We start from the raw sequence: 26,634 nt of genomic DNA on the forward strand, positions 1-26,634 counted from the left end.
TCCTATTTATACATGCAAACAGGTACTAGAGGACTTATGATACTGGGTTGAAAGTATCGACCAGCCTAGAGGGTCACACGTATCATGTTTAGCCGTTAATTACTTTGTTTCTTTTATGCTACTTTAATTATTTTGTTAAAAATATACTAGCATACTACTCAGACCTGGCCTGAAGATCAACTCAAAAATAAATATGAATTATTGGAGGATTATCGAGTAAATTTGAGTCAATATTTTTAAAAAAATGATATTATTTTATTTTTAAAAAATAATTTATTGAAATTGTTAAAAAAAATTATTTTAAACCTATAATTTAAATTATTAGATTAGATTACAAGATATGATTTATATTATTTTTTAATATACTTTTTTAAATGAAAACTTTTGAGCTTAAACTTGTATGGGTGTCTTACACTATCTTATATTTAATTTTTATCAAATAAATAAAGACAATGAGATTTGAATTCGTAATTCATCATTAAAATTATAATATTATATCAAATAATCATTTTAATTCAATAATTTAAGTTATTAAATAAAGTCTCAATTAAATAATTTATATTATTTTTTAATAAAAATTGAATTAATTATATTTAAACCGAGTTTGACTAATCAAGTGAAAAAGATTATTAAAAACTTAAGGTAGATTAATTAAATTTCACAGATTTAATTTAATACTCTAAATAAGGTTCTGGGATGTAAATTTCTTGTACCTAATAATTAAATTAATTTTTAATAACTAGAGTAAAAAGATATATAATTATCAGCATCTTTAACCCTTGAACGATTAGGAAAAGAGTGTAAAGAGTGAAAGAGAGAAGAGAAACGGTGATTATGTGTCCAGGAGTCACTTTCAGGTGGATAATTAACGTGTGAATTCTGGTGTTTTTTTCCTTGTAGAAGGTTGCAACGTGGGAAGAGATAGGTGGGAAAGCTAGTTGGAATTTACAAGTAGTGCTGGATTGCAGATCTCAGCAGTTGTCGTCCATGGAAACATGCATGAACATGTGAATGGCACAGCAAAAATATTGTCTTTTCTTCTCTGCTGATGCTAGCTTTTGCATATAGTACTTTACTTTGGTAATAAACCCGAAATGGTCGGTGAAACTATCTGTATGTTCTGCATTTTTTTCAAATCCCAAGACCATCCAAGTGATTCATGCATGGATCTCATGAGTTAGTTGTGAATCAAGTAGTGTGCGATCATGTAAGGATATTTATGGATTGATGATACATAATTGTTTCCAAAAACAATTCTGCATTATTGATACTTGTTATCTTTATTGTATTTAATTTTTCTATGGAAGTTAGTAATATAATTTTATGAATGATGAATTTAAAAATTTTGCAAATCTAAATCATAGCCTACTATAGAATTTTGAACTGAAAAAATGTTAAAAATCCTCCATTTCTCAGTATTTCAACAGTACATCTAATTAATGAAAAGAGACACATTGATCCCATTAAGAAAGCTAATTAAATTTGTAGCACTCGAGCCGAGCCAGTAAATAATAAAAAGATGTTTTTTTTAACAAACTTGAAAAAAAAAAGGTAAAAGTAATGGTCATGGTAGGTTTGGTTTTGTTATTGAATTTTTTAAAAAAAATATTTTTCAACTAAAAAGTTATTGAATTGATATTTTTTTATTTTTTTAATGTGTCATTGTCACAAATAAAATAAATATATATAAAAATACTCTATTTGAATATATTTTCAATTAAAAAGTATTTAAAACTCACCACCACCAACATTACGGAATAAACACATAATTACCCGATTAACCTAACTCTTGTAAATGCATCGTGTAGATGGAAAAGGATACGGAGATATTGATGAGCAGTAAACACCTACCCGGGAAGCAACATCCAGAATACCATTTTCAAATTGCAAGTGGTTCAAGTTGCTGGCCACCCTCGCTGTGACTAGTGGAGGCTCGAAAGAAACAATTAACTAGTTTATTTATATACAATGGTGTAAAAGACTCCATGGCCCAATGGATAAGGCGCTGGTCTACGGAACCAGAGATTCTGGGTTCGATCCCCAGTGGAGTCGGGTTAATTTTTCCTCTTTTTACTGTTTTGCCAGTTTTCAGGCTGAGGCCTCAAGCCCACTAATAAAGACTAGAATCAATTTAATGTCCATGGGCCGCTCAGCCCAGTTTTTTTCTACTTCCCTTCTTCGTTTTTCTACAAGTGGGTTCGAGGCTACTTGTTGGAGGCAATGTAATTAAACTCGCTCTAGGATTAGGTCAGGTGGATTAACCTTTTCTTAAAATAAAGTCAAAATGATATTGTTTTCCATAACTTATTTTAGAAAATCATCTCCTTCAAAATCGGGTCGGGTCAACTATTTACATGTTAACCTGCTAAGTTAGCCAAACTTAAATAGGATTCTTTTAAAAAAATTAACTGATTTTTAAAATAAATTTTCAGGTTAAATTTTATAACCGTGACTCCAATGATATATAAATGATATATAATAGTCTAAATTATTCTTCGAGGAATAATTGAAAGTTCCCTTTTCTTTTTAAAATTGTATTCTTTTATATTTTAAAGTATTTTTTTATTGGGTTTTAATTTAAAAAAAATAAGAAAAAGGAGCTAACGTTTTTAAATGTTATACGTATCTTTTGTCTATAAACATTTTGAACGAATTTAATGAAATGGCACAATAACAACAAATCACATGCGTAGGGCCTCTGTCAAGAGTCAAAAGACCTAACCCCCTACTTTAAACCCTAATCCTCAAGCGTTACCTAATTAATAATTAATCCACTCTCATAATCCTTCTCCTTTTTTTTTAATGCAAAAACGTGGCTATCCCAAAAAACACCACTTGGTCAACATGGGCCCGAGAAACCGACCCCCGAAACCGACCCTCGAAGCAACCACAGCCACAACTTAGATCCGCCCACCAAATTTCTCTAAATTCACTTGAAATTCAACCCAAATCAAACTCGTCACGTATTAACCAATCACGTTCAAGTATTAGATCTATCCTTAAATTCTAACCACACACTAAGATACTGCCCTAAACACACGTGTCAGTCAAATAGCCAATCAAACTCACGTGATCTCACGTGCTCTACAACCCTTTGGCTTTTCCCTTTCTTTTGTGCTCTTGTTTCAGTCTCTGGAAAACTCTTTTGGTTGCTTCTTTAACAACTGCTAAGGTTCTTGTTTTCTTGTTTTGCATGTAAAGTTTTTGTCTTGGTTTGGTTTTTAGGGTTGAGGGGTTTTGATGTTTTTGTTTTAACGTAAGTTAACGTTTTTTTTTTTCGTTTTTTGGTGAAGGTTTTGAAGGATTGGCGATGTGTGAGATAATTCAAGATATAATATTTGAATTGGGTTTTCGTTTTGTGATCTGTTCTGGTTTCCTTAGCTATGTTTGATTGGAACGACGAAGAGGTAACTCAATCATTTCTTTTCCTTTATCTATATTGGAATATGCAGTTGATTTGTGATTTGGATTTGTGGGTTGCGTTTAGATTTCACTGATCTTTTTTAAAATGGATAGTTACTTGTATTTTGAAGTTTTCTAGGACTAATTTGAAGAAGAAATGATCTTATTTTTTTTAGGATTATGGGTGGTTTAAGAGTATGGTTATATTGGAAGATTGGTTGTAAGGAGAACTGTGTTGAAGTGAAAAGTATGAATTGCAGTTTTTTTCTTTTAATGGATTAAAATTTTGAAGGAATTAGGAATTGGCAAAGTGTTCAAATGGTGTGATTCATTTGGAAATTAGATGGAGTTTTCATAAGTGATGAGAGATATTGACTTTGTTGAAGATTAAGGAGTGGTTGTGGTATGGGATTTAGGGGAAAGTGAGTGGTTGTGACGAGGAATAATCGATCAGTAGTATTTGAATGTGGCACACTGACGTAGAGTGAAGAAATGATAAGAAAACTAGGTCTTTGTGGAAAACTATTAGAGCTTCTCAAGTGTTTTAATTTGGGAGTCATTTTCACGGGCCGCATTGCTATGAAGCTGGTGGAAATATGTAGGGTAAGGGCTGGAGGAGCGAAGAATATAATTTTTCTTGGGAACTGAGGGAAGATTTCAGCGAATGAAGTTAGGATGTGGAAAGAGATGGAGCTTGTGATGATAAGAGAAGCTGCGCATAGTTATTGGTGATTACAAAAGTCGTGTGGATTCATATCTAAAGAAGCTATGAAGAAGGTATCTTTGAAGGCACTTTCCTCCCTTTTCCTTACAAAGTAGCTGGTGGAAAGATGCAAATTTATTAGTGGATCAGTTGATGGGGTGCAATGTAATATCCTCCTTCTTAAATAAGCTCACACTTTGAGGTATTTTTTATTGGATATCCAGCAGAAAAAAACTTGATATTGCTTGGTTTGTCTTCCATGGATATTGATAAAAAGGTGATATGCATGCCTAATGGAAAATGTACTTCTTCTTGCTGGGTCTGAAATTCAAACTTATGTTCACCAGGGACCTTTCAATAATGCTAGGTCATTAAAAATTAGCAAAAAAACTTGATATTGCTTGGTTTGTCTTCGATGGATATTGATGAAAAGGTGATATGCATGCCTACTGGAAAATGTACTTCTTCTTGCTGGGTCTGAAATTCAAACTTGTGTTCGCTAGGGACCTTTTAATAATGTTGTTGACGTGAACTACTAGGTCACTAATCACAGGTCAAAGTAGGAGACTGCTGATGGTGCATCAGTTAGAGATACCTTTGATTCACATATTCAGGATTCAGAGTTTTGGGCCTTTTGCTTTGATTATAGATGTACAGCTATAAAATGTTGTCTAATTTTTATTGAATAGGTTTTATTTATGGTATTAGGGAACCTAAGTTTCTTTCTCCGGTGACACACTTATTGGTGAAGTTTGGTTGTGATCTTGGTGTCAAATAATACTAGTGAAAAGTGAGAAAGGGAATCTTCTTTAAATGGGATTTGAGAAGGTTTATGATCACCCGAGTCAGAGAGGACCATGAGAAAGTGATGCAGGTAGCGTTAGATGCTATATCTTACTGTGAAGAAATTAGTTCAAAAAGAAGATACTTTGCCTTGGTTTTATTTGTCCAGACTGAAGTTTCCAAAGTGCTCTGTACATGCAATGAAGCTTTAGGTCTTGCTTCATCTTATTGAGAGCATGCTTTGGGCCATCTCCTACTTTCCTTTCCTTTTCTTGGCTTTTTTTATTTTCATTGAAATTCTTAAATGTATCATGCCAATGGCTTCTACTTTCTATTTTATTTTTAACACAATTTAGAACATTTTAGTATTTTCTGCATGACTCCATTAAATATTTTGTTCCCAACTCATTGACACTAATTACTCTCTCTCTCGTACTCACATGTGTGCTCATATGTGCCCACGCACACCTTACAAGGAACTGAACTGATTAATTAGTGTATTATTCAGAATATTATGTTGGGAAAAATAGTCTTGCTAAGTTACCCAGAGATTAACTTGTGACTGTTTCATTCTTCTCATGTATCCCACATTTAGAGATGATGCTTACTCACTATCTTTTCAGCTTACGAACATAATATGGGGTGAGGCTGAAGATAGTGATGACCATATCGTGCCATATCCAGAGGCAAGTGAAGATTATTGCAAGAAAAAGGAATCGAGTGAAGAGGCTAGCACCATTAAATCTAGTGAGCAGAAGGCACCTGGGGCTAAAGTTGATACTGATGGCAGAAAGCTGGAGAGCATTTCGAATGTTGACACAAGTGAAGGAACTTCTTCCTTGGGACTTGACATGGACCGATGGCCTAACCTGTCCTCACCTAATGCTGCCAAAACTGAGCAGGATTCCTTGGAAACTTCAATCTCTAACAATCTAACTGAGATTACCAAACTTGAGTCATCAGCAGGTGATGAGATTTCAATTACAAGGAATGTAGATATGGTGATGAGTTGCATGATGTTTTCATAGCATAGTATCTTACACGCTACTGTCATTCTAATTCTTTAAAAAAAAAATGCTGAGACAGATCATCTTGATAAGGACACTGAGATTTTTCAAAATCCTCACGAAGGTAAAGAGCAAGGTGATTTTGTTGATTATGGCTGGGCTAGCATTGGAAGCTTTGATGATCTTGATCGAATTTTTAGGTAAAGCACAGTTACCATTTCTTACTTTCTGCACCTAAACAAAAGATGGTCAGCAGCACCCTGATATGGAAGCTTGTATATCTCATTATTCTGATAATTTGAACAAATTCTTATTACTGAATGTGAAGTGAAACTTTCGGGAACACAATAATTATGCTCACTGTCTATTTTCATTTCAGAAGAAGAAAAAATCATGTAGTACAAGAGTGTTGTTGTGAAGGAAAAACAACCAGAATCTTTTAATAATTGTAGTTTCTTCTGTTTTGGATCTGTATCCTTTTCCAAATAAGTGCTGTCTGCTGAAAGCAACACGAACAAAAAATGACTAGTTGTTTGAAAATTTGTGGTTTTTGATTCTTGGCTTAATTTTGTTAATTGGGAAAAGAACCTGAAGAATGCCAGTTTTTAGCAGCACAATATCCTCAAATACAAGTATAAATGGCAGAAAGAATGTAATATAGCAGCACGGGATTTGTAAGGAATTGCTGAGCTTGTTCAATTGTGGAAGGGCTTTCCTGCATTTCTGTTCTTCACTAATGTTCTTATACTTTATCTTGATTTTGTTGGAGAACAGTAATAACCATCTGACTCAATATCCTCACAAGTGGTGATTTTGCAGCAATGATGACCCAATATTTGGCAATGTAAATCTTGGTAATGCTGATGAGCTATGGTCTTCTTCAAAATATACAACTAACAGCCCGGTCAAGCCCTTTCCGATATCTGTGGCTTCAAGAGAAGAGGACCAGCTGTTTGCCCTTGGCTATGGAAAAATGAACGACCCTGCATCTCATGGTCTGCAGAATACTCAGGCAGGCCTTGATCATGTAGAATATGATGAAGGTAAAAACAAGCCTATGCTGAAGGAGCAGGTACGGCGACTCAATTTTCAGTAATGAGTTCACTTATTAACGCCCCATGCTCAAGTGCAGGAGCTGAGAGAAGCTTAGCATTTTATTTTATTTTTGGTGCTTTTGCAGACAGATTTGGCTGTTGTGGGAAAGAACACGGCGGCTAACTCTCAACTGACAGAGGAAAATGGTGCTTTTCCAAATGAATTAGCAAACAAGGTACCTTTTTTTTTCTTCCTTTTGATATTTTCAAAATGTTGATACTGAACCAGACATGTTACTGATTTTAACCCTTTTCATCCAGGATAACTTTTAGACTCAGTAAGCACCAAATACAATCTTTGTTTTTTAGAATCCTGCTATGATCTTTTGATGTTCTAAGTTCTTCTGTCCAGGATTACAGAAAAGTTATATCAGTGAATTGAATTTGGAAAATCTTGATATTGTTATCCTTTCACTAATACAGTGTGGTTTCCTCATATTAGATCTTAAATTAGATTGGAGGGACAGTGAAACCTAATTAGAGCTGGGAAGGGTAAAATTTACCTTACACTTGAGCTTATTAAGACTTCCTTCCTGAGTACTTCTCTGGAATGGAAAATGGCGACAGAAAAGAGAAATTATATTATTTAAATTCCTCTTCATCTCTTCATATTTCTTGCTATTATTTTTAGTTTTATTTTTTGGCATGATAATAAACTTGGATGTTGGGTGAATATGGATTTACATGATTTATTCATGACTTCAATAATGCATCAATTAAGTTATCCTGGATGTCAAATCCATTACTTAACCATGATATCGATTGCCTAAAGTGAAGCCATTTTGTGGTTTTCTGTTAGTAGGAAGGAGAAAGGAATAACACGTAAAAATTCAGGAGTCATCAGTTATTTATATTTCTAGCATGACATCCACTCTTCCCAGGGACATGCAAATTCTGTTTGCTTGGCATAGTCTAGCTAATACCTCAATATATTCTGAACAATAGAAGCTCTTTGGATCGTAAGTTACAGTTAAAAAAAATAAATAACTTTGAATTTATCCTTACAAACCATGTACTGAATTAAAATACTAACTGTGCCTTAGTCACTCTCCCCTGCAGGTCTAGATTGTTAAAACGTTGATTTATTCTAAGTAATTTGTCTATTTATATGTTTATAGTTCTGTGATCAGACATACAGGCAAAAGAAGATCTTGAAAGGTCGGGAAAAACTGGAAGAAAAAGGTGAACTGAAATCATACCAAGATTTTTATGGAAACTGGACTTCATATGTAATCCCAGCCTGTCAACTTAAGGATCATTCAGCACCCCAAATTATGCAATCTTCTCCCCCTTCAATTCTCAGCCAACAGAAGCAGCTACAGGGTTCCGAGCAGTTGCAGTACCAGCAGATATCCAATCCATTTGTGGCCCCTTCTGCATACGGGAGTATTACAAATCCATATTCTATGCCTGGGTTGTCCCACATTCAGTCCGGGGATTTTAAGCATCAACCTTTAGCTTCTGGTTATGAAGTTTCTTCAGGTAATGCGAATCCTGTTAAAGTTTTCTGACTTTCCAACAAAATTTCTAGTCATTTAATCATCGACCTAAAATTTCTGGTTATGAAGTTTCAGGCAATGCAAATCCTATAAACAAGTTAGCTGACTGTCCAGTGAAACCCCAGAGAATGACACCTCAGGAAAAGATTGAAAAATTAAGGAGGCGGCAACAAATTCAGGCAATGCTTGCCATTCAGAAACAGCAGCAGCAGCTTGTTCATCAAAAGTGTTCCCAAGAAAATCAAATTCAGCATGTTGAAGGAGCTGACCTTGAAGTAGAGGATTTAAGTACACTTTCTTCATTTGACCCAAACTCACCTATTGAGCAAGACGATTCCAATACAGTCTCTCTGGCGGTTAATGATTATTCAATGGAGGACACAGTACTCTACAGGCTTCAAGATATTATTTCAAAGGTATGCTTCACGTACGATTGCATTCTTTCCCTGCTAAATAATTTGTGCTTGGTTATGATTCCAAACCAATGTTTTACAACAGTTGGATGTGAGAATTAGACTTTGTATTCGGGATAGCTTGTTCCGGCTGGCTCAAAGTGCAATGCAAAGGCATTATGCTAGTGATACTGGCAGTACAAACAATAGTAGCAGGGACGAGCAAGTTGCTGCAAAGGAGGAAACCAGCAGTCAAAGAAGGTTGGTTAAGGCAATGCATTTCTCATGCTTGTGTTTTCAAATTTAATCTATCCTCTCTCTTTTTTTTAACATTTTTGCTCGATGGAAATGTTAAATTAGGATCTTTTAATGCCATCACCATTTTCTGTTTTCCATTCTCATTCTAGAAATAAAAATTGAAAGCGGTATCCTCTATTTACAATGGAGGAATAGTGACTGAAACAATTCATGTAAGGCCGCGCTTGCTCTTAGAAGTAGAAGAAAATCTAAAGAGAAAATTTTAGGTTCCTCTTTCACTGGATTTCCTTAAAAACTTGACTGGATTTGACCTTGTTGATCAAATATGTAGTAGTTCGCTTCCACTGGTTCTGTTATGATTGTGAGTGCTGGTCATCATGTCTTGATTTAGTTGAGAGAAGCTTTGGTATTGTATATAGGCCAACCTAGGTAGAGGCAGATATTAAACTGACATTTATAGCTTTACCCTGGTGCAGCCTTCATGAGTGCAGTGCAGCGAGTAGTCATGAGGTGACAATTCAACTAGCATAATATTTAGTAGAGATTTTCATTTAATTAGAAAAGGAAATTTAATCTTTCCAATATTAACAAAATCTATGCAAGTTTTCTGCAATGTTGATTCCAGTGAATTTGTGCATAATCACCTTAATCCGAAAAGGAGAGTTAAACACACACATCCAAGTCTAAATGAGTGGCACAACATACCTGATAAATTTTGCTAGATTTAACTAAGAGAGAGAGAGAGAGAGAGAGAATGTTAAACAAGTGCAATGAGTTTATTCATGGACAAATAGAAGGAAAACAAGATCTGTACAGATTCACTGAAATCATCAATGCAGAAAACTTGCACAACTTTAGATAAACAGGGCAAAATTAAATTTCCCTTCTAATTTAGTGATCATCTGCAGATTCATGTTACACATTTTAAGCAAGAAAATTTAAGAACTCAAATCATCTTCTAATCTGCTCATCTATGTCTAAATGGGATACTTCCAGCCAAAACCATAAGCTCTTTTGATCTGAAACTCGATTTTTTGTTGTAAGCGACAATGTGATTGTTTCTTGTTCCAATGGGTTTGTTCCTTTACATCTCGTCCTTCCCATTTCAAATTATTCAATTTGTTTGCACAAAATTATTAATCAAGTCTTTATCAATTTGTTTAGAGTATGGCAATCTCAAACTTGCCTGTCATTTTCCTCATGGATTTTATGAGAATTCTGCAGGGTGGTTCAGATGCCTGAGGTGGAAACAGAAACCAATCCGGTAGACCGGACTGTGGCTCATTTGCTGTTTCATAGACCGATGGATATTCCTGGGAAGCACCCTCATACACCTGAATCACCTTTTTCAACCAAGCTCCCGTGTGAGCACAAGACAATGGCCCTAGCAAAGCTGTTAACGGGAAGCCTGTCTGAGACTCCGAAAGGAAAACCAAACTTTTCGCAAAAGGGGTCTCAACTTTCTAGTCTCTTGACCGATGCTCAGCCCGTAAGTCAGTGTAAAAGCAATCCTTGCTTAGACACTTCAGAGGATGCATCAAACAATGGGCCTGCAGATGAAGGAGCTAGGGAGGTTAAAGCCTCTCAATGAAGACAAGGGTAATTCCTACCTGAATCTCTTCCATGCTTGCAGTGACGATTTACTAGTAATGCCGAGGTTTTCTTTTATTGTGAGCTCACTGGATCATCATGAGGAATAAACACCAGTATTGATGGGGATTTGTACATGTCTTTAGCAGCGTAACCATCAAGAAGTCGCATTTGTGCATGCTGGAAGTATTGTTGTTAATATAGCTACGTATCTACTGCAAAACAATGAACTCTTTGCTGTGAGTTCTCCAGATGATGACTTTCTGTGCTTTAATCCTTTCTATTCAGTGACATTGGCCACTTTCACTTGATTCTGAATTGTGATTCCAATACGCGGATGAATTTTATATTATCTCTTCTTTTTATATCTATAAAAAAGTAAACTTCAAGAAAAGTTTTTTAATCAAAGTTAAGTAATAATAAAATAGATAAATCAAAAGTTTTTGGATTTTGAATTTTTGGAGAAGGGGAATAGATTAGAGAATGGAGATTTTTGAATTCTGAAATTTGATTTTGCCGCGTCAACGATGAAAAATATGTTGCAGATTACTTAAATATTTTTTAATCCTTTTCAGCTCTGCTAGGCCCGTTGTCTTTTAAGATGGACACTTGTTTTTTAAGGGTGGCGCTGGCAGTTCAAAATCTGAAGCATGTGATGTTTGTTTGCCGGCATTTGATAGAGGAACAGTAGTAGCATTAATTATAGCAGAAAAGATATTGAAATAGAATGATGATTATTATTTACGGATATGAATAACAGACAATAATTATGGAAGAAATTATCTGTACTTTAACATGCAACAAATAAAAACAGACATCATTTTGGACAATATCTGTATTTCATTCATCCAAATTTTAACTGAAATTGCCTCTGATTACTGAAAAGAAAATAAACTATTTAGTAGCAATACCTCAATATGTTGGACGATTGAAAGAAAACTCCTTTTAACGAATTTCTAAGGAATGTGAGAAATCTTGGGCCAATCTTTACCTTTCTCCCTTTCACAACTTTCACCCAGCATGGGACAATTGAAAATTGCAAGAGTAGAAAGGGAGGAGGGCAACCCTTCTTCTCGCATTGACTCAATCAGAGGGCAGTCATGTATAATCAATTGTTTAAGGGAAGTGAGGTGTTGAACCCCTTGTAGTCAAGAGATTGCAGGTGTTCTAGGGACCAGATGGTAAGAGATGTAAGACTTGAGGGCAGCAGCATCTCTTCAGGGAAGGATTCAACATTTTCGTCCAAACCAATTGCAAAGCGTGAAAGAGAAGGGAGCGTTTGCAAGCCCCATTGCATGCGACCTGCAATGAGTTTGTTGCACCTCCAAATCTCAAGTGATTGTAATGTGGAGGAAAAACCCCCTTCTGGACACAACTCAACTTCTAAACAACCATGTATTTCCAAATGGGTAAGAGATGGGAGGAGGGAATACATACTCTCAGGCAACTGCTTCAAGTTTTCGCAATAATCTAACTCAAGTCCTGTCAAGACTGGAGCAGGTAACCCTCCTTTGGGAAATGAAACTAATTTAGGGTGAAATGATCTAAAATTACATAAAAAAAATTAATTTATAGCAAAAAAAATTAGATTCTTTCAAAAATAATTTTTCACCGTAAAAACAAACATGTCATTCTAGAAAGAAAAGTTTTAAGTAAAGTAAATTTTGAGTTTAAAATTACATGTGCTAGTGCATGCTTTTGAGCCTAAATTTGTTATAAAATATTATTGTAAGTTATAAAAAATTATTTTTTGTCCAATTCAGTAAACAAATAATTATTTCTTTCAATTCATTGTTTTTTGTAATTCAGCCCATGTATGTCAACATTTTCTTCTATAAGTATATTTTGAATATTATCAAAATTAATTTTTTTAACGTTATACCTTTTAAAACTACTATAAAAAGATGTGAAAAAAGAGTTTAATACAATATTTTTTTCTTCATATTTTTATATATTTTCCTTACCTTATTTTTAGTGTTTTTCTTCTCTTTTTGAGTTTTGATTTTCCTATTAAATCTAGAATGAGATTAATCTTATTAAAAAATATTTGAGTTGCATAATATTTTTGTTCAAATATCTTGTTTAAAATATATATAAAGTAAGGTGGTGGTATTGGTATCTTGAAAGATTTATTGTAAAGAGATGTACAATCAAATCTTAAGGATAAATGATTCATTCTTGACAATAACAAAGTTTCATTAATTTTAAAGTATCTCAACAAGTGGGTATCTTTCTTTTATTTTTTTTAATCATTATTCTTTACTATGCATGCATGCTAGGATTGCCTTTCGATTTTTTATGCTTCTTTGAATGTATGCTTGATATAACATTTATGTATTTTAATCTTTGATAGCATGGTTGTCATATTATATATATATGAACTCTAGATTTTCCTTCAAATATTTTTATGTTTAGCATGCTTTTGTGTGTAATGTTTCTAAGTTTATTGCTTCAACATGTATGAACTCTAGAATTTCTTTAAAATATTTTTATGTTTAGCATGCTTTTTTATATATAAAAAAGCTAAACAATCTTTGTTTAATTGCTTAAGTTTTAGAATTGCAGTTTTAGTTTGCTGGATAACTTATCCATGATAAAATTCCGAAAGAAAAGGGATGGGGTAGGGTGGGAATTTGCTTTCTAACATCCTCTACGATGCTAAAAAAGATTAAAAAAATAAAAAACGCATGTCCTCTTCACCTTGTTTTAGGGTCCAAAAGCATGCTAAAGAAAACAAACAAGTGTTACGAATCGAATAAGAAAGAAATAGCACAGGACAGGAACACAAGCACTTGTCTCGCTAACTCATGCGTTCCTGCATTTTGGCAGACTTCCGAACCAGAAAGTCAGGCATGGAGGTGGTTCAATGAAACACGCATGACAATGAAGCAGGATAGAGACATTTTGCTGCCCCACCACCCCGTCCACCGGCCCGTGCGGACATTTAACATGTATTCATTTGTTTTTGCAGCTGATAGTATATGCTCTGTTCACAACAATTTAAACTATGTTTATTAAGCGTCCCAAAGGTGATATATTTTAAGAAAACAATTTATTGATAATAATTTTGGCTCTTGCCAAGTATGGATGACTGTCCAGATCAGACTTGATATACGGCCAGGTCAGCATGGAATAAGTAGCCCCCAATAATTTGTTTTTCTCTTTGCTTGGAAGCCCAACAGCTCTACGGCTATAGAAAGAAAGGGATTTAGCTTTTCCCGTTCCTGAATTTGTACCCCCATTCTATAATTTAAACATGAAGAGTTAAAATTAATTCTAAGCAATGCCAGGTTTTATGCATCGGAAAGTCATTGAATAAAAATATTGGCACTAGGGCTGAGAGGGATTTTCCTTTAATTGGGCTGAGAAAGCTGCCGACGACGTTACCATCAACTGATTGACTAAGAAGATTTTTTCAATTTTGGCAACTAGATGAGATCCCTCGTAAATTTGAGCACATAAGAAGCTTGGACATTTCTGAGATAATTGTTCATCATTCATGACCAGGATATATTCACGGTGTCCAGACTCAACAAACCCAAAGAAAAAACAATTAAATTAATCAGGATTTTTTGGGAGGTTTAAAATTCACAGTGAAAATCTCTAGTCATAGAGAAGCTGAAACTCGCAAGTTGTCAAGTTAAACATCTGGGACGAAGCTACACAGCAAAGAACACCTCGCCGCGGTGCACAGGAATTGTGGCCAGCTGAACAAAATCACGAGGTTAATTACACATTGAAGAGAGACGACGAGAAGATGAATAGGAAATGGGCGCAGCACATCCATGCAATAATATTCAAATGCAGAAATATAGCTGTCAAATGACCGAAAGTTCATGGTGGTGGGCTCCCCCCACCATAAGCCCACATGTGAACCTTTTACGGTTTCCATGAATAAAAGCATCATGAAATCATAATTAACCAACCTAAAATCAACCACCTCTCGAGTCCTTGAACGCACAAGGCACTTACTTGGTTTAATCGTGCATAGTCAGCGCAACTGTGCATTAGTAGAAAATCAATAGTGAGGCACGCCTTGATTTTTCTGCTCAGATCTTTTAGCCAATAAACCCCACAATTTTCTATTGCGTGGATGATGTCGGAATGATATTTTTTTCAACGAGCGTACCAGATAAACGCCTAGAGGAGAGAAGGAATAATTGCAAGAACCAAGTAATAAAAATCAAATTACCTGGCACCATGCACAACAATTCAACAGCTTTTCTGTTTGAACTAGATTAAAATAACATCTAGGATTTCAATAACACTTAATTCATATATTTTAAAGGAGGATAAGTTAGCAAGTGCAACTATATTGCGTGCAATATGTATCTTAGACAACTCTGGCAACTAGGTAATAGGGTGACATAACAATCTTACCATTTGAGACTGAAGATAAAAATTCATAAGCACATGAGTAGACTAAATAGTAGCTCATCACCAGCTACCTACTTAGTAACGAGGCAATTCTCAAAAAATAAAATGAGACAGGCCAAAAGCGCATACAGCTTCAAAGTTGGCCGCTTTGAATATAAACAAAGATATAACTAGGCTCCATCTGGCTGGACAAAAGGGTTGGCAATCTCATCTGTACCATCAGTTGGTGACACCAGCATCACAGCAGTTCCCCTGCAAACCTGTAGCAAAAATAAAACATTCTCCTCTTTATCTCCATACTTCCTATGTCATCTAGGGTCAAACGATTCATTTGCAATCCCACAACACCTCTGGTCACAATAAATTTCATAACATATTCGCCAGTCCAGGATCATATGAAACTAGACCCTTCCTGTGAATGTTTAAATAGAATAACCAAGATCAAAAGAAAACATACAATTAGGCCAAGGCGCCTTGTCTGATCAGTGGTCTTTAGAGGATCATCAGCATCTGCAACCCAATGAAAGGAAATAAAAATCAATGCTGTGAATAGCACATGCATAATGGTATAGATAAAGCTTCAGCATTTAGTAAGGGTGAAAGGAACTTCAGTTCCACAGTTAAATAAAAATGTTGCTAAAGTTAGAGCATATTGGTGCTCAACATTTTTTATATTAGACTAATGTCCATTTCAAGATGATCTCGGTGACATAGAAGTAACTGGTGAGTTGCATGACATGGCCGGCCACTCTACAGATCCCCAGTGCCACAGTGCAATTCTGGAGTTAAAACACTATTATAACATAATACAGGACCCAAATGAAATGATAGTGGAAAGGTGTTGGCTGTTGTTAATATGAATTAAATTGAATGGAATGGCAACTTTCCATGATTCGGGTGACAGGATAACAGAGCCACCTGGAGGGATGCTTGAAAACAAGTCCAGGCAAGTGTTCTTTTAGTCCAAATCAAACTAAATATGGTTGGACACATGCATTAAATCACTGATACAAACTACAATAATACATTACCATAACAACGTAAAATTGTTACCTCTTAGAAACTCTACCGCTTCATCCAGGACAAGGTTTAGTAATGGGTCATATCCCTTCAAAGTCCCTGTCACTGAACCCAAAAGAGCAACAGTTTAGTCTTGCATACCACAGATAGAAAGTGTTAATGTTTTATTTATGAAAGATCTGGAAGCTCTCTCTAAATTAAGTAGTGGCAGAATAAATTTTTTCCAAAGATCTGCCAAGATATTTGCTGGTGACAGAAGAATTGCACAAAGTTATTCTTCAGTTATACCCAAACTCACTTATTAACTCAGCAATCACGCTCTTACTCTCAAACATCTGTCCCACACCCATTTACACCATACAATTTGAAGAATGGCTTGTGCTCCAACTTGTTATGTTCTTATGACCAACTACGAACCCCCATCCTAAATCTTCTAATTCAGAACCTAAAAATCATAAAATCTACAAACAGAAAAAAAGAGATCATCTGTAAAGATCAAATATTACCCCCTGAAAAATGTAAAGTGATTTCCAGTGTTGAGTTTTGAAAAGGTCCTTGCAGAGTCCATACTATTATCCGCTTTCCTACTAACGAAAAGAAACAAACCTGGTGTCTAAAAATCAAACAAGAGGGATCATGTCTGGCAATTTTCACCCAAGTTGTGGAAAGTTGAAGATTACAGTATTGCACATCACACTAGGTTTACGTAAATACACTACACGTCCTCTCATTTTTCCTTTATTTAACCTAATCACCCCAAACAATGCAAAAACAAATCACAATCCAGAAATCCATATCCATAAAAATCTACATTAAAAAAGAAACAGAAAAGTAAAAAAAGTAGTGACCTTGTCTACCACCAGTGAGCTTGACTTGAACACCCTTGTCCACGAACTTAGCCAAATCCAATACTGTTTCTTTCCTCCCTGACTGAAATCACAATTAGTTACACACATTAAACCCTAATCACAAAATCAACAATATAACACACAGTCTCAATCCATGCTTACCATCTTATCTGATTAACTATACAGCTCCTCTTTACACGACAATCCAATAACCCTAGACGGATACAAAATGAAGAAGAGCATAAATGCGTAGACAGCAACGAGAAATATATCCACAAAAGAAAAGTTCTTAAATAAATAAACAAAAAAAACTATGCAAAAACCTTGCTTTTTCTCAGTGGATGAAGTGTGCCCTAGATTTCCTCTCTTTCTGTGTCCTGTGCTTTTCCCGCTTTGCTTGCACACTGGAAGTAAAAACCACAGCGCCATTCGTGCTAGTCGGGGTAGAATAGAGAGGTTTCGACTCCCGGCTTCTTTACTTTGGCCCAATAACCAAAGCCCATATGCATGGTTTCCTTTGGGCCCATATAGGATCAGACCCAGGAAACAAAAGTCTAGGGCTTTTTTAGTAACACGGAAATCTAAATGACAAAATTAGCCTCCGAGATGAGGGTATATACGCAGCACTTTAGTGAGAAAACGAGGCTCTATAATTATTTGAGGGTGGCCTGCGGCGGTACTAGGGTTTAGTGGTAGCAGCCGATAGGAGGAGGAAGACTGTGTTTCTGGGAATAGCTGAGCTGCGAAGATGCCGGAGAAATCAGGGAAAGGAAGAAAGGAAGAGGTTATCACCAGAGAATACACCATCAACCTTCACAAACGCTTGCATGGATGGTATCTCACTCACTCTTTCATCATTTATTAAAAATGGTCTAGATCTGATTTAAGAACAGTTCAGTTTCATCGTTAATTATTGTTAAATTTGATTGATGGTTCTATTTGCCATGTTTCTTTTCTTAGTTATTGATATGTTCGTTGGACTGTGTAAACCAACTAATCTTGGTTAGATTGGAAAGCTGAGGGTATTTATTTTATTAATCAGCAACGAAAGAGTACAATACGTAATGTCTATGCCCTGTGATTGCAAATCGAATACCTTAGTGAGTATGTTAAGATAATTAGAAGCAACAAAAGTTGGGGGGGTTGCATATCATACGAGATCTGTTTACGCTCTTGTTTGCTATATTCTCATCATCTATTTTTTATTACATGGAGATGTTGCGTGTGACGGACTTGCAGCTTTTGTTGTTATCGTTGTTTTTTAGCTTTTTGCTTGTGATATAAATATGAAAATGTTTTCTTTATACCTTTTTGGTTTAGATGTTGGCTGGATTGTTGTTAAATTCTTCACAGCTTAATATCATGAACTGATTTTATACCCTTTCCAATTTGCTATCTCCCCTCTTTAGGTTTTTGTTGTATGATTTGTTTTCCCTTCTGCGATATTTTCTTAACATGTGATGTGTACACATTTTCAGAGTACAATCCAGGGTATTTTGTTGAAACTAATGGTGTACTTTGTGCTTTGAATGCGACACCCAGGGCTGTTCAAGCTGTAAAGTAACGAAGTTTAAACCTTCTAGATGACTAATTGATGCAATTGAATAACTTTTCTGAAGTTGTGCTCAAAGCCTTCTTTTTTTTTAAAAAAAGTTGATTTCTCATTGCTAATCTAGATTTATAGATTTACTGATGTGATTTGTTTCGATAATTCTGTGAACTGAATTTTGTTTGATTTCTATTTGAAGCACCTTCAAGAAGAAGGCTCCAAAGGCCATCAAGGAGATAAGGAAGTTTGCTCAGAAGGCCATGAAGACAACTGATGTCAGAGTTGATGTTAAGCTAAACAAGCATGTGTGGAGCCGAGGTATTAGGAGTGTGCCAAGGAGAGTTCGTGTTCGCGTTGCACGGAAGAGGAATGACGAAGAAGATGCCAAGGAAGAATTTTATTCCCTTGTCACAGTTTCAGAGCTTCCTCCAGAGGGATTTAAGGGGTTGGGCACCAAGGTCATTGATGACGAAGAAGAATGAAGTAACCTGCCTCCCTAGTGTTCTATGTTAAGTTGCAGTTTTGGCTATATTGTTGATTCATCCAGTGAATTTCATTTTGTTTTGGATTCTCTTGGAGACATCTTTAGCAAAGAAAGTATCCTTGACGTTTTATTTATGCATTCAGAGTTTTGGTTGATGTTTAATTGAGTATTAAGCTTCTTAATCGGCCCTTACCTCTAAAAGTGAACGCGATTTTGTGTGCATCTGCGAGTGACATCTGAACCAGGGTGGCTTCATAATTCATAATTTCATATTTAAGAAAATGAATGGCTGTTATACAAAGATAAATTGCACCGTGCTGTTCATGTGAGGTTCCAGTGGCGTTCAGTTGCGATAGGATGCAGTCGATGTTAATTTGGTCATGTTTTCACATGCTTTGGCCAGATTTTTATTTGCTGTTTTTGCATTTCGAAAAAAATTTGAATTTTTTTTATTTAAATAGTTTATTTTTTTTGTGTATTTTTTAAATTATTTTATTCTATTAATATGAAAAATAATTTTTCAAAATAATAATAAAATATTATTTTAATATATTTTCAAATAATTTTTTTTTAAATCAATCCTTATTGCATTTCCAATCATCCCGTATTCTTTTTGTTTTGTGCGAGCAGAAGTGTGCAAGAGATCTGCTATGCTACCTGCTAAAGCCTCATTGTGGTGCACGTGCTATTGAAATGGAAAATGGAAATGGCTTTTAGCACGTGGGAGTCGGGGTTAGATAGAGGTTTGTGAAAATTCAAATTTTACTTTTTTGTTTAAAGTTATATTTTTATATTTTTAGATTGTTTTTACATGCTAATATTAAAAATAAATTTTAAAAAATAAAAAAAATAATTATTTTAAAATATTTCTAAATAAAAAACATTTTAAAAATTAATTGCAACTATACTTCTAAACAATCTATGATTGGAATGCTAGCTCGAGTGTTATGTATTGGATTTTAACATTGTAAATTTGATTAAATTGGGTTATTTTCAAAAAATTAAACAAAATATGAGTTAGACATGTTAACTTAGTTTACTTAGTTTTTTTAGTTTTTTTTTAATTTTATCATTTAATATTATATTTTATTAGAAATTATGTTTTATAATTTATTTCATTTTGTTTTTTATCAGGTTATCTTGGTTTTCATGACCCGGGAATAATGCTTATCAGGTTAATCCAAGTTAACTTGGCTTATTTTTTACGTTATTTTTTTAATTAGAATTTTTACAAATTTCATCGTTTGACATTAGGTCCGACAAGGTTAATTGGAAATTAAACTTGATAATTTGTTTTAATTTGTTCTTTATAAGGTTATCTCATTCTCATGATAATGTTGTAAATTTGATAGGTTAACTTAGGTTAAATAAAGTTGTTTTATTATATTTTTTTACATGGTTATCTTGTCTCAAAACTCTGGTCATGAGTTTAATGAGTTGACTTAGATTATTGTTTATGTTTTTTAATTGATTTTTTAATCTCAACTTTCAACATTGGGCTAATTAAAAATTAGATTTCATAATTTATTTTGATTTGTTTCTTATGAGATTATTTTAGTCTTGTGTCTTGGATAATGGGTTTGACAAGTTAATTAAAGTTGTTTTTTTTAGATTTTTTAATTTTATTCTCCAGTATTGAATTAATTGTGAACTAAGTTTCATAATTTGTTTTGATTTGCTTTTAATGAGGTTATCATAATCTTACAACTCGAATAACAGATTTGACATATTAACCTGAGTTGACCCATATAAATCTAGTATGTTGTTATTTTAATGTTAAAAAAAATATCATCTTAAAATATTTTTTAGTCAAATTATGTTTTTACATATCATCTAGCTTGATTTTGGACTTGTAAAATCAATCAGGTCACGTCAAGGTCAACCTCCACATGGTTTAAATTTTTTCCCAACCAAAAAAAAATTAGCAACATCTACATTTTTTTTTTTTACATTCAAGAAAAATTTGACCCAGGTTGCGACATAACATTGGTGAATGGTCTGTTATGTGTGTGTTCTTAACACCTTTACATTTGGTGCCTTTTATGTGTGCGTGCTCTTCACAACTTTGCAAACCAATCTTTATACACTAAAGAGAAAAGCCAAAATATGTGATAATTATTGTATATATACCTTTATTTAAAGTGGATTGTAATAATAAAATGATAAATTTTCCCTTCAAACAAATCTTATATTACTGGCTTTTAGGGGTAAAATGGTATTTTTCTTTAGTTCATTTGTCACTTGAGAATTGTTTAGGGGTATCTTTGTCTTTTCATTATGTTTTTGCACGGTAACATTACTTTGATATCCTTAAAAACAAAAAAATCATTTAATTTTGGTTAATGGTCTTTTAAGCATTTTGCTTTTTTAATATATAGTAAAATTACAAATTTGATCTTGGAGTTAAAAAAATTAAGCCATTAACACAGGGCTATTAAGTTCTTTTCAGATCGGTTATTTTGTAATTAGTAGTTTGGTTAGGGGTGATAACATAATTTACTATTTTAATTACTATTTTTTAAATTGAAAAGGTTATTGGTACGTGCACGCGTCAGCGTGAAGGAGATAATGTGTATTTTGAAAGACGTATATGATACCTCCTGGTGGTTGAGAATATGCTTTTATTGGTTCATTTTATTCTTTGTTGTGTCCTTTTCCTTATGGGTGATGCATATAATCTAAAAGTGATCGGTTTATCATGGATGATGCTTTTTTTTCCTTTTAATCTCTCTCTCTCTTTCTCACCCTTAAAAAATTAAATTGAACCTTTATTGTTGTTGGTGTTTCAGAATCCATCATTTGGGTTTTGATTTTTGATTTTACTCTTTTTTTTGTTGAAGTTTTATTTATTTTCAATTTAATGTTTCATTTGTAATTTGTATATATAATATTTTTTTATTTGGTCCTTCTACTTCTGATTTTTTATTTTTTTTCCTGACTTTTTTGTCAAAGTTTTTATAGTTTCAATTTTATCCTTTAAATCAAGTTTATGATTTTTTTAATAGAAATAACAATATTAATTTCAGTTTGGTCATTCTTCTTTTGATTTCTTATTTGTTTCATTTGTTTTCTTGTCAAATGACAAGTTTTTATGGTTTTTAATTTTATCATTCGAATCAAGTTTGTGTTTTTTGTTATTTCAATAATAATAATGACAATGACAATAACAATGATAACAATAATAATAATATTAATTATGGTAATAATAATAGTGATAATGATATTAAGAATATTACTAATAATACTACTAATAGTGATAATTCTGTTAATAATAGTGGTAACAAAAATAGTTTTTTTATTATTATGATAATAATAATAATAATAATAGTGGCGGTGACAATAATAGTAGTAGTAGTAATAATAATAATAATAAAACCAATAGCAATAATAACAATGCTATTATAATAATTGTAGCAATACTAATAGTTTTTTTATGATAATAACTGTGACAATAATAGTAATAACTAGGATAATAATATCAATAATAATAATAATTTTGATAGTAATAAAAATAATACTACTAGTAGTAACGGTAATGGTAAAAGTAATGGAAATAATACTAGTAGGATAGTAGTATTAAAAATGATGATGATAATAATAATATTACTAATAGTGAAAATAATAATGGTAATAGTAGTGTATTAAGATACTAACAATGATGATAATAATGGTAATAATAATAATAGTAATGATAATAATGACAATAGTAATAGTAGTAGTTTATGATAATGATAATAATGAATATGAAATCAATAATTATGATGATAGTAATAATAATGATGATGATGATATCAATGTTATTAATATTATTAGTAATAATAATTAGGGGTGTGTAAAAAAACCGGAAAACCGAGAAAACCGAGAAAAAAGCCGATTAGAATAGTTAGAAAAAATCCCAATTCGGTTCGGTTTTTGATTTTGTAATGCAGGAACCGGTTAACTCGGACCGAACTGAACCGGTTCAAAAAAGGCAATATAAATAGAAAAAATTATCCCCTCCCCCCTCAGTAACCCTAGCCGCAACCCCCTCTCACTCTTTTTCTCCCTCTCCCTCTCACTCTTTCTATCCAATAACCCTAGCCGCAACCCCCTCTCCCCTCTCCCTCTCCCTCCCCCTAGACTTAGAAGGTTTGCTTCAAACATGGATCCATATGTTGTGACTTACATGATTGCAGAGACCACCATCTCTAGTAAGCCATGAGAACCTCAACCAACATCACATACGAAATGTTATTGTTAATAGTCTTTCCAATGAATCATGGGAAGATTTGTTTGTGTGAATATGATGGATATCTTTATTGGTGTCAAACTATGATTGGTACCGTAATAATTGCTTTGCTTGCTTCATGATTCTGCATTTTGTGGTGAATAATGTAAGGCTCAGTTTCAATGACTTCTATGGAAGTTCAGTGCCTGGAAATTTAGGGTTTTGATTTATAGTAGAGTTTTGGATTTGGGATGAAATCAGTGGTGTTGATTTTTGGCTTTTAATTCGTTTGCACAATGCAGGGAAAACAATTATGGTGAAAAGGCATCTTACTTGGCGAGTTCGAGGAGAAATATGAGCATATAGGTTTTTTCGGTTTTTTGAAATCAAGAACCGGACCGGACCGAAACTGGTCGGTTTGACTCAATTCAGTTTGATTTCGATTGTTTTTTTTTCAAAAAGAAAAAAAATCGGTTTGGTTGTTTTTTATAGTTAAAAACCGAACCGAACCTAAAATGATCACCCCTAATAATAATGGTGATAACAATTATAGTAATAGCTGTAATGATAATGATAATAATGATGATATTACTTATTAATAATAATAGTGATAGTAATAGCTGTATTGATAGTGATAATAATAACAATGATAATTCATTATTTAATGTTAGATTTGCTTGTGATTGAGTTTTGCTATTTTTCCATGTATGATATTTTTAATCTAATAACTCAGATTACGAGTTTGAAAAGTAAATGTGTCCCGATATCTTTAATTTTTTTTATATTTTTTATCATATTATTTTTTTAATTTTATTATTCAACACTAATTTTTTAAAATAAAAACAAATAATTCAAGTTTTCTTTGAATTTATTGAACAAATCGATTCTTATGGAGTTAGTGTTTAAATAGTTTGATTGAAAACTCATATTAGGAAAAGATCCAAGTTAAGGGATTTTAAAATTTATCTTCTTGTTCATATTTAATAATACTATAAAAAAATCTCTATACTTTCTATGTTTTTGTTTTTAAATAGTTTGGTTGGTGTTCGAGTACGGCCAATGGGCTACTGCCCCTTATACTAGCAAATAAATCTAAAAAATATGTTAAATTGTATCTAATAATTTAAAGTTATTTAATTATAATTACCATATTTAGAGTTGATATATAGAGTTTCATATAGTTTCATATTATTTTTCTTATAATTAAAGTTTCAACATAATAAACAATAATAAGATAACCATTAATCATTTAATATAAAATCATTATAACTTGAAAATTACTTTTATAATTAGAAAATGTTGCGATGTCGTGGTCGCACAAATTAATTACCCTAGCTTAAAACACAACACACAAGATAGTATAGAGCAAGCAAGGGGTTGATCCCACAAGGAAGATTTAGTTCAGATTTTTATGCTAAACGTTATGCAATTGGAGGGTTTTGATTTGTGATGATCTAAACTATGGAAGAAATTAAACTAGCAAATAAAATCAATTGAAATCAAAATTTATCAAGAAAACAAACCTTGGTTGCAAGCACACATCCACCAACGGAAATTAGAACCGATCCTTGAAACAAAATTACAATTTATATTCTGAATTTTTATCTTTTCTTAATGTTGCTTAATTAACGGATCCGCTGTATAACTAACCCTAACCAATAAACAATCACAATGTCCGCATTAATGATTTAGTTCAATGGCACCCTAAGTTTAATAATGTAGTTCTGCCACAATTATCAAGCTTGGTTGCTTCACAAGTTCATATATCACAACTCCGGTTTTGATATCAAACTTAGCAATAAATTGTTCACAATAATAACTTAGAGTTCCGCTCTAGCAATTATCAACAACAATCATAGAAAATATGCATAGGAAAACAACCATACTTATTCATAATATAAACTGAAAATAAAAGGAAGAATAAATATCACGGTTCTTGAAATTCGAAGGTTTGTTGTGTTCTTGCAACCAAGAAAAGAACTTAGTCGTGCATAACCATTGAACAACTACTCTTAAAGAATGAAGAGAGCATGATTTTTTGGGTTTGTAGAGGAGAGAATTTGTGTTTCTTCACTTCTGGCTGCTGCCCCCCTTCTCTCCTCTCTCTCTTTCTTTTTATATGCTAAGAAACCCTAGTTCCTAATTTACAAAGTAGTCCTCCATTAAGTTGACAATTGACATTTAAGTACTTCAATAACTATTTTCCCTAAAAAAGAGAAATAGCCTTGCATGAAATCTTCAAACTATGACTTAGAGGAGCTAAATTGCTGATATAAAAACTTGGATGACGGTTTAGAAGCTTCGAAACATAATTTGGACTCATTTCTTTACGAAACCTGATTGCTGGCAAAATTCAGTTGTCATTTTTGAAAAATCATATCTCCCTCATATGACATTTTGTTTGGATGAAATTTTGAGCGTTTATAGAAATGTGAGTCAGGAATCCAAAAACATTGAGTTTGCATAAATTGGAATTCTATAGCTCCAGATATTGAATTTTGAATAGACAAAGGTCAATAGTGGCAGAATGCGAGATTTGACTTTGAAGGATGTGATTTCCATGATCTTCCTCTTCTTATTTTTCTTGCATTACATTTCCAGAAAGGTATGGATGTTAGCTTTTTAGTGCCATTGGAATCACTTCATTTTGATCTCTAGAACTCACGCTCTGCACAAAACATTGACTGAACGTCAAATCTGCTAATTATCTCCAATTTACTCCTTTTTGCATTTTTCATCCAAAAGTGCCTTCAAAACATAAAACAAAGAATATCAAGGCATTTTACATATAAAACATGGACAAAACATTAGGTAAATATGGGTGAAACTATCGAATAATATGGTTACATCAAATACCCCCATACTTAGCTCTTTCTCGTCCTCGAGAAAGGATAAATAAAATTAAATTGAAAATAACCATGATCAATCTCTTAATCTCCCATAAATGTTCAAGAGTACGAGCATTATAAATAAGAATATAATAAAAAAGAATAAAATAAATAAATTTTTATGAATTTGTTTACATGCAAACTTCAAAATTCAATCAATCATCGGGATTTAAATGAAATCTATGCCATGCCAAAGTGATAGGTCCTCTCATTGATATACACTCCAACACTCATGTGTTTAGGGTTTATGTGTTTAAATCTCTCAAATTCAATCAAAGAGTATGTTCTACCATAAGCTTGTTTTTCAATCTCATCTCCATTACTAACATATTACAAACAATGCATGAATCAAAAGGTCTTATTTTCCGGTTGTAATGCGGCTAAGGTTAAGGTGAGGTAAAAGAGAGTAAAAGAAAAGGTTCAAATCAAAGAAAGTAGAGCATTCCGAAAAATGATATTTCAAACAAGATATTCCATCAAAGCTCATAAATTTTTCATCTTTAATCACCAATGCTCAACTCCTTTTGATTGTA

At 33.3% G+C, this 26,634-nt stretch overlaps 3 protein-coding genes, 1 long non-coding RNA gene and 1 other non-coding gene across 13 annotated transcripts; 4 read left to right on the top strand and 1 right to left on the bottom strand.

Annotated features, from left to right (window-relative positions):
* The first annotated feature begins 1,979 nt into the window (after positions 1–1,979).
* Positions 1,980–2,052, top strand: TRNAR-ACG (transfer RNA arginine (anticodon ACG)). The gene has a single exon. It is a non-coding gene; the product is annotated as a tRNA-Arg (tRNA).
* A 1,014-nt stretch (positions 2,053–3,066) lies between these two features.
* LOC105137914 (uncharacterized) lies at positions 3,067–11,092 on the top strand. Of its 9 annotated transcripts, none has more exons than XM_011043860.1 (10): positions 3,067–3,172; positions 3,294–3,407; positions 5,512–5,854; positions 5,975–6,095; positions 6,715–6,967; positions 7,076–7,165; positions 8,108–8,471; positions 8,558–8,904; positions 8,987–9,141; positions 10,363–11,092. In XM_011043860.1, the coding sequence occupies exons 2-10, from the start codon at positions 3,384–3,386 to the stop codon at positions 10,727–10,729; spliced, it is 2,064 nt and encodes a 687-aa protein (XP_011042162.1). In that variant the 5' UTR covers positions 3,067–3,172; positions 3,294–3,383; the 3' UTR covers positions 10,730–11,092. The 9 variants fall into 9 exon arrangements, with proteins under 9 accessions (XP_011042162.1, XP_011042166.1, XP_011042165.1 ...); XM_011043864.1 differs by having other exon boundaries at positions 8,564–8,904; XM_011043863.1 differs by lacking the exons at positions 3,067–3,172; positions 3,294–3,407 and adding exons at positions 4,014–4,179; positions 4,256–4,307.
* Positions 11,093–14,934: 3,842 nt separating this feature from the next.
* On the bottom strand, positions 14,935–17,374 carry LOC105137918 (U6 snRNA-associated Sm-like protein LSm7). Its single transcript, XM_011043868.1, has 6 exons — positions 17,297–17,374; positions 17,136–17,187; positions 16,974–17,055; positions 16,159–16,230; positions 15,563–15,615; positions 14,935–15,365 (listed from the first exon to the last, which is right to left on the bottom strand). Exons 2-6 carry the CDS (start codon positions 17,136–17,138, stop codon positions 15,276–15,278), a joined length of 300 nt encoding a protein of 99 aa, XP_011042170.1. The 5' UTR covers positions 17,139–17,187; positions 17,297–17,374; the 3' UTR covers positions 14,935–15,275.
* A 244-nt stretch (positions 17,375–17,618) lies between these two features.
* LOC105137919 (60S ribosomal protein L31-like) lies at positions 17,619–19,188 on the top strand. The gene is made up of 2 exons (XM_011043869.1): positions 17,619–17,807; positions 18,722–19,188. Exons 1-2 carry the CDS (start codon positions 17,722–17,724, stop codon positions 19,002–19,004), a joined length of 369 nt encoding a protein of 122 aa, XP_011042171.1. The 5' UTR covers positions 17,619–17,721; the 3' UTR covers positions 19,005–19,188.
* Positions 19,189–19,616: 428 nt separating this feature from the next.
* On the top strand, positions 19,617–23,656 carry LOC105137920 (uncharacterized). Its single transcript, XR_844669.1, has 3 exons — positions 19,617–19,749; positions 20,141–20,180; positions 23,516–23,656. It is a non-coding gene; the product is annotated as an uncharacterized LOC105137920 (long non-coding RNA).
* Positions 23,657–26,634: the final 2,978 nt, after the last annotated feature.

The sequence above is a fragment of the Populus euphratica genome, unplaced genomic scaffold, assembly GCF_000495115.2.
Source record: "Populus euphratica unplaced genomic scaffold, PopEup_1.0 scaffold70.1, whole genome shotgun sequence".
Taxonomy (NCBI): domain Eukaryota; kingdom Viridiplantae; phylum Streptophyta; class Magnoliopsida; order Malpighiales; family Salicaceae; genus Populus; species Populus euphratica.